General features: G+C 37.3%; 1 protein-coding gene across 4 annotated transcripts in view; it reads right to left on the bottom strand.

Moving 5' to 3' along the window:
- COL14A1 (collagen type XIV alpha 1 chain) overlaps positions 1 to 8,795 on the bottom strand; it is a 207,315-nt gene that overhangs the window by 74,856 nt on the left and 123,664 nt on the right. For all 4 annotated transcript variants that reach the window (XM_081816457.1, XM_081816455.1, XM_081816456.1 and 1 more), the window contains 2 exons: positions 5,426 to 5,535; positions 1,922 to 2,080 (listed from right to left, as the gene is read on the bottom strand). In XM_081816457.1, the coding sequence (XP_081672583.1) occupies positions 1,922 to 2,080; positions 5,426 to 5,535 (269 nt within the window). The remainder of the gene's footprint in view (positions 1 to 1,921; positions 2,081 to 5,425; positions 5,536 to 8,795) is intronic.

Genomic DNA, 8,795 nt, shown 5'->3' with positions numbered 1-8,795 from the left:
AATTAAAAATAGAGCTACCCTATGACCCAGCAATTGCACTCCTGGGTATTTACCCCAAAGACACAGATGTAGTGAAAAGAAGGGCCATATGCACCCCAACGTTCATAGCAGCAATGTCCGCAATAGCCAAACTGTGGAAAGAGCCGAGATGCCCTTCAACAGATGAATGGGTAAAGAAGATGTGGTCCATATATACAATGGAATATTACTCAGCCATCAGAAAGGATGAATACCCAACATGTACATCAACATGGATGGGACTGGTGGAGATTATGCTAAGTGAAATAAGTCAAGCAGAGAAAGTCAATTATCATATGGTTTCCCTTATTTGTGGAACATAAGGAAGAGCATGGAGGACACTAGGAGAAGGAAGGGAAAAATGAAGCGGTGGAAATCAGAGGGAGAGACAAACCATGAGAGACTATGGACTCCAGGAAACAAAGTGAGGGTTTTTTGGGGGGGATGGGTTAGCCCAGTGATGGGTATTAAGGAGGGCACGTACTACATGGAGCCCTGGGTGTTATATGAGAACAATGAATCGTGGATCACTACATCAAAAACTAATGATGCATTGCATGGTGAATAACATAACATAATAAAATTAAATTTAAAAAAATAAAGATACATCAAAGCTAAGTGTTAACCTAGCACACATCTATCAAAGTCTGAAAGCATTAATGCTCCCCTATGTACACAAGAATTTCCCTTGTATTGTACCACAAAGAGAAACGCCACTAAATAGTGAAATGTCCCAAAGTAAATCACTTTACCACTCTGGGACAGTTTGCAGGTATATAAAGTGAATGGGTCATACTAGAAGTGGACTTAGAACCGTGCTTCTTGAAGTTCCCTTAGGGACCTTTGGAGGATGGGGTAACCTGATACTCCATGTCCTCTCTCCCATTCGATTAGCATGGGTCTGTTTCAATCTTATTTATTTATTTGACATACTAGAAGATTTCATTTGTACAAAGTGATCTTCAACTTAAAAAGACTCAGAACCATCAGGGCATTCTCCAGTTCCATATAGCTGGCTAGTGTTACAGATCTAGAAAGCACAAGACAGTAATAGTGACTCATAATTAACCTGATGATTCTGTTACATAGAAATGTTCATTAAAATAGTTGGAATTATTTACAAAAATAAAATGCCCTCCAGGCTAATTGGTTCTAATTATGAAATGACTCAAATTAGAGAATATTGCTAATTAGCTGTGAACACATGGTGTTAAAACAAAAGCTTGTGTACACTATTCTTTTTTTGTGGGTAGTGAGAGAAAAGAATGTGATTTCTTTGCCAATTGGAAGTCTCCTTGTCTTAAATTCTGTTATATGATGAAAAATATATTATCTTAGAATGATTTGTTACTTAAATAATCTATGATTAAAGGGTAAACTTCACATTAGCAATAACAAAAATCTAGTTTAATAATGCCCAAATCTAACCCAACTGAGAAACTTAAATAAATTTCCTGTGTGTACTATGTATAATAGTCACATATTTTGCATGAATTTATATTTGCTTAGAGTTCTGATTTACAGTTTTGATTCTCATTAGCAAACTTTTTATTCCATAAGTCATTTGATAAGTATTTTACTATTTGCATTTTTAAATGCCTTTAGAAAATAAACTAGTCTAATTCTCAGAGCATTCTTATTATAATATAGCAGAAGTATACTGCCAAGAACTTTGAATGTTTTATTTCATTTAAAGATGCTGTTATTCTTCCATTTATCCAGCCAGCCAGCCAGCCAGCCATCCATCCAGCCATCCAGCCATCCAGCCAGCCATCCATCCAGCCATCCAGCCATCATCCAATCATCCACCCATCTATCCATTCATTCTCTTACCAAATTTTTCCCCTGGAAAACCCTTTTTTTTCTATAATAACAACACAGCTCCACTTGTTTATCCACTTACTGGTGCAGAGTTTCCATTTGGTCCCCTTGATCTGACCATTCTTCCCAGGACTTCAACACCATCTGACGTGATATTAGCTGAGGCATTTATTGCCTTCTCAGCCACATGCTTGCAGTCAATAACCACTTGGACCAAAGTCTTGCTGACAACAATGTGTATCTGGGTAAAAGTAAAGATGTTTTAGGAGGTAGGAAGTAGGAAGAAATATCAATCAAACTTACGTAATTGCATGACTCGTCACTAAAAAGCAGGCAAGAGAAGGAATTCTATCACTATGCATTTTGCTAGAAGTGAGAGGTTCTACATTTACCACCACCATGATTGTCCCACATTCAGGTAGCACTTCTATTTTTATTTACTTTGAAATTACTTTTTAATAACTTTGAAAGGAATCACGATCTAGCATTCATCTAAAGCATCAACACCCTGAAGTGACAGGATTAGTGTGGCCTTTTCTGAATGCACATTAAAATGAACACAAAAATATTAAAACAAAAAATGCTAAGTGATTTACCAGCAAAAGCTTTGTACGGTATTACCAGTTGTAGGCAAACCACATTTTGATAATATTTATTTAAGTTAAGATGAAGACAGGAGATCTAGAATCTGAAAGGGAAGAGGAATGCTTTCTGGTGACTCCAGGACCAAAAGAAATAAAGCTCTTTGCCTTAATGTGTGGTACAGTTTTCTCAAAGTGAAATTTCTAGAATCTGCATGTCTATGGTAATATATTCAGGAGTCTACACATTCTTTGTGAGGATTTGTAAAAATGTGTGTTATTCTGGAGGTGAGAGTCAAAGGTAAGCATATTTTAAATAAACCACATTGTAAGCAAGTGCTGCCATGAAATTTCAGTGCTTATAAATGCGTTTCAATTTATGATGGTGTTTGCCTCGTGGGTATTTCTTTTTTGTGGAAGGCTACTTTTTTCGGGAGCTCAAAGAGTGGAATTAATAGGCAAATAATGATTTCACATTAAGTGAAAGCCAAAAAAAGGTACAAATAGCTACATAAGGGAAGGTATGTTAGTTCAAAGAAAAAAGGTACTAGGCAATAGTTACGGGAGTTATAGCAGCTAGTAATGTATTTGCATTGTGAGCAGAGGTCAATATCAGTGAAACATCATCTTTCATATTAAAATAATATTACTTTTAACTTTATTTTTTTTTTAAGATTTATTTATTTTAGAGAGAGAGAGAAAGAGTGCATGAGCAGGGGGAGGGGCAAAGAGAGAGAGAGTGGAGTAGCAGACTCCCCGCTGAGCAGGGAGCCTGACAGGGGGCTGGATTTCAGAACCCTGAGATCATGACCCGAGCTGAAACCAAGAGTCAGACACTTAACCAACTGAGCCACCCAGGTGTCCCATTAACATTATTGGTTTTATTTGATCTTTATTTTTGTTTCATAGTTGCATAGGAACTGAAAGCATAAGGATGTATATCAATTTTCATTTAATGTTTTATGTTAAATCATGATAAAAATAATTTAAGTCAACAGTAGAGGCTCTTGAGAATTCTTTTTCCTTCGAAGAGGAGTTAAACAATTATTCAACTGGAGAAACACTGCTGGAGTAAATCCCCCACATTACTTCCTTCCTATTAACATCTCTCTTATGATCATTTAGAAGGATCTAATTTGACTCATACATTTTTGAAACTTGGAATACTTTTCATTATTACAAATTACAGAAATTTTCATGCTGGGTGCTAGACAACCTTGTATACAATATTCATGCTTCAAGAACCATTTACTTGTGGGGAGATATTCAAGTTTTTTTTTTCAAACAACTTTTGCTTTACAACAGGAGACATTGAAAACTTTTCAAAAATATTTTGCTTCTTTAATTGCATTTAAGGATCTGTTTATATAATTATCAACTTTTTGAAAGACCTTGGGGTCACACTTCATATTCAAAGTGTAGAAATTAAAGCCAACCGAAAAACAAGAAACTAAGGTAATGTATTCAATTAAATACAATTCTATGAGCAAATCAAATTTGATCTCTACATATTGAATTTGCATCAAGATTTTCAATTAGTATATCTATTAATGGAGTAGTTTACTACATGGTAAGCCTTTTCTTTTTGGTTAGTCTGGCTGTTTGGCTTTATTAACAGTACTGAAAAGAGTAGAAGAAGGCTTTTTTTTTTAATAACTTTAAAAAACTGGAAGGTTTTTATAAATTTAAAACTGGATTTTTAATGACTCTTACTTATTTATAAGGTCTTTAAGATCTTCCAGTAAGGTGAGTAAAGCTTAACATGCACCTAAGACTCATAAATGATTCTTCGGAATGATAATTACACGTTTATGTTATGATAGCAATATGTTTTTAACACTTATGAAATCTTACATCTCCCTTATAATTTTTCTTGACTACTTTGCAATAGACTCTGCTTAACCAAGAAAGAATTGTTTCAAGACAAGAGGAACTTGGTGAGTAAATGACAATATCTCCACAAAGAGATGCTAATGGGATTATTTTGAACCATGAACTAATAAATCTCTACGTGCATCTCGTGGTTTTAAGATATTATACTTCTGGTTGTACAGTCCTACTAAACAACAACAACAAAATTTTTGTATGTAACTTTTCTTGTGCAAAAAAGATTAAGGATCTTGGTATATAGTTGTTCTTAGGCAGAGAGGGTATTTAAGACCCCAGAAAGTAGCAACCATGTGTAAATTAGATGGACTTGACCATGTTCTAGGTCAGGAGACAGAAGCCAAGATGAAGACTGCTCTGCAGCATCCCTTCCTTCACTCAACACACAGAAGGGAGGATCAAGAGGCAAGGTTATTTGCAGCACCACTTATAAATGTTCTGCTCTACATGCAGCGCTGGCAAGTTGCATTACTTAACAGCCCAGAGATCAGTGGGATCATTTGCTAAACACAAAGGAAACCATACATGTTGGAAGGAAGCATGGCTACTCTAGTGATCACCAAAACTGTTTCAGAGATATGAAGTCGTAAGGAACAGAGTTCTATCACAAATACCAGGTAAAAATAAAAACTATAGTCAGGCTTTACAAAATCCCTCCTCAGAATAATTTTTATAATGGTAGTGATGGGTTGTCTGTATATATATAAATATATCAGTACAAACTATCTTCTACAAACTAACATGAATTGGTTGATTGTGCTTTCATCTTCACTGGTGGCTGGGTAGACCAGCAATCCTTTCCACATCACACATAATGTGTGTCCTCCTAGTAGTGTAGTATCCTCTATTACACTGTTACTCAAAGTGTGAACCTGGACCACTTCTATCAACATCTCTTGGGGTACCTGGTAAAAATGCACACTTTGTGGTCGCATCTTAGAACTACCAAGTTGGAAGAAGCTTACTCCAATTGAAATATGAAATCCAAAGCACTATGGGATTTATTTTACACTTCTCTGTTGCTTGGCCCACAACAAATAGAATAAAGAATGTATATCTCTGTTGCTTTGCACAAAGCAAACAGAATAAGGAGTATATGTATATAAGGCATTACTCACCTTGTGAAAGCTACCATGGAAAATTTTCCTAATCTCAGGTCCTTCAAAAGTAACAGTTTGAAAATCCCCACTGTAGTCATAGTTGAAATATGTTAAGGTTTTACCACCATCTAATCAAAGAAAAACAAAAACAGTTTAGAAAGTATTATAATGGGTAAATAATTTTTATAAAATTCAAGTCAAGGCAGAGGCTGTGTTTAGAACAAAATGATAAGTAAGGAAGGAAATGATCTATAGTCCTTGGGTTGCCCCAGGCTTTCAGTTGGCCAATTAACTGACTTAATCATGTGGTGATGATAGTGAAGTAAGGACCCCTACACATATTTTTCCTCTGGACTTACTTGCCTATACTCTCATCCCCAATACCCTCCCGGGAGATGGTTTGTCTAAAGCTGGGAGTAGAAGCAGAAAAAAAAGGGAGAATAAAGTTAATCCTATTTTAAGACCTAGAAACCAAACCCTTTGCTTTATTAACCCCTGGAGCAACCAACTTTTCCAGGACATGCAACTTATACCACCCCCAAAGTGATATCCCAATATGACTTTTATTATGAACAAACTAAATCCACAAACTAAATCTTCCTAATCTTCAGGACAAGGAATTACAAAAAAGAAAAAAAAGAATATTTTTTCACTAATTAATTCCTAGGTTACAATTTAATTATTCACTGTGATTTCAAAGGGAATAAATTAGTCTTTTTTTTAAAGATTTTATTTATTTATTTATTTATTATTTTTTTAAAAGATTTTATTTATTTATTTATTTGAGAGAGAGAGAGAGAAACAGCATGAGAGGGGATAGGGTCAGAGGGAGAAGCAGGCTCCCCGCTGAGCCGGGAGCCCGATGTGGGACTCGATCCCAGGACTCCGGGATCATGACCTGAGCCGAAGGCAGTTGCTTAACCAACTGAGCCACCCAGGCGCCCTATTTATTCATTTTAGAGAGAGAGAGCGTGCAAGAGTGTGACCGTGTGGGGGTGGGAGGGGCAGAGGGAGAGACAGAGAAGCAGACTTCCTGCTGAGCATGGAGCCTGATGTGGGGCTCCATTCCAGAACCCAAGATCGTGACCTAAGCCAAAAACCAAGAGTCAGACACTTAACCAACTGAGTCACCCAGGTGCCTGGGAATAAGCTAGTCTTAATCATTTTGAGAGATTTCTTTGTTTTCAAGTCCCATGTGAATACAGAGTTAATTATTTATAGCCTTTTAATCTACAGCTTTCCTTTAGTTTCAGTATGGATGCAAAATGCTTTCACAATATCATATTTAGTTGTTGATTCATTTCCATGTACTGAGAAGTCCTTTTACAAATACTAGCTGGAGGGTGCTTGGGTGGCTCAGATGGTTAAGCATCTGCCTTCGGCTCGGGTTATGATCCCAGGGTCCTGGGATGGAGTCCCGCATCAGGCTCTCTGCTCGGCAGGGGGCCTGCTTCTTCCTCTCCCTCTGCTGCTCTCCCCGCTTGTGCTCTTTCGCTCTGTCAAATAAATAAATAAAATCTTAAAAAAAAAAAAAACAAATACTAGTTGGAGATAAGCTTAAATGTTAAATACATTCCTTATCCAAATATGTGAGTTAGCACCTAACAATAGCCACTACATTTTGGTTCCTAGCTTGATTGGAATCCTAAACAAAAAAGGTATTTAGAAAACTCAGTGACATTAACTGAAAACTTGACGATCCTCTTAAATGATTATCATGTGTGACATCCAAGAGCATGTGATCGAGAAGCTTCCTTCACTGGTTCCCCTCATCTTTCCAACCTCCAAACAATGGACTGTCCCAGTCTTCAGACCTATTCTCTTTCCAGACACATATACAATTGCAAATGTATATCCCCATCCTAGAATTCTTCCCAAAATATGCTGCTGCAAATCTGGCATTTTTTCTGGGATATGAACTAGGCATTGTGATATTGCAATTTATAAGAAATATATATTTGGTCATTCAAATATATATGAAAAATACAATTTGGTCTTGGTCCCTGGTTCCTGGCTCACAGCTCCTTAAACACTTGGAATTTTCTGTGATAAGAGCTATAAAGATGTTTTTGTTATGTTAATAAGGTGACTTTTAGAAAGCCCTGTAACCTAAGTGTGGAGGGCTCGTTGCCAAGGGAACCAACCCTGTGATTAGAGGGTTGGAACTTTTTTTTTTATGTTATGTTAATCACCGTACATTACATCATTAGTTTTTGATGTAGTGCTCCATGATTCATTGTTTGCGTATAACACCCAGTGCTCCATTCAGTACGTGCCCTCTTTAATACTATCATCACCAGGCTGGAACTTTCAATCCCAGTTCTTTCCCGGACTTCGAGGGAGTGGAGAGTAGCTAGAGATTGAGTTTGGTTGCCAATGGCCAATAATTTAATGAATCATGCCTATTTAACGAAGCCTCAATAAAAATACAAAGGATGAGGTTCAGAGAGCTTTTGGGTTGCTGAATACTTGGGGACTAGGGACGGTGGCTTGCCTGGAGAGGGATGGACCCTCTGTGCCTCTTCCCACATACTTTGCCTTAAGCATCTCTTCCAGCTGGCTGCTCCTGAGTTATATCCTTTTATAATAAAGCAGTAATCTAGCAAACAAAATGTTTCTCTAAGTTCTGTGAGCCATTCTAGCAAATTAATCAAGCCCAAGAAGAGCTCAGAGAAATCTCTGATTGATTAATTGATTGACTGATTTTTTTTTTTTTGGAACCTCTGATTTATAACCAGTCAATCAGAAACACAGGTAACAGCCTGGCTTGCAACTGGAGTCTGAAAGGGGTGGTGGGAGGGCACAGTCTTATGGGACTGAACCCTTAACCTATGGGATTTGATGTTATCTCTGGGTAGACAGTACTAGAACTGAGTTGAATTCTCAGCATCCTGCTGGTATCTGAGAACTGCTTGGTGTTGTGTGTAAAACTCCACCCTCCTCATACCCCCCAACACACACATTGGAATTGGGCCAAGGAACCCAAAAGAAAAATCTTATACTTACCATATCCATGTGCAAAAAATGATTCTTGTTCCTCCCCTCCAGTAACCCTCCGACTCCTCCCACCATCATCTTAGCTCTTCCTGCAATTTTTACTACCCCAGTAATTGTCTCTTTCTGCCTTGCCCACTGCTGAATCCCAGAGCCTAGTGCTGGCACATAGTAGAAACTCAGTGAATACATGCTGAAAGAATGAGTGGATGAATGAATGAAACAACTGTTACATAATTTATTGCTAGTATTTACTCATGGCTTAAGATAAATGAGTTATTCTACAATATACACTTGACCCTTGAACAATGTGGGGCTTAAGGGCACCAACACCTCAAGTAGTTGAAAATCCACATGTAACTTCTGACTCCCAAAATCTTAACTACTAATAACC

The sequence above is a fragment of the Leptonychotes weddellii genome, chromosome 4 (assembly GCF_054177405.1).
Source record: "Leptonychotes weddellii isolate Sample4059 chromosome 4, ASM5417740v2, whole genome shotgun sequence".
Classification (NCBI taxonomy): domain Eukaryota; kingdom Metazoa; phylum Chordata; class Mammalia; order Carnivora; family Phocidae; genus Leptonychotes; species Leptonychotes weddellii.
This window is presented reverse-complemented; position numbering and strand designations above follow the sequence as displayed.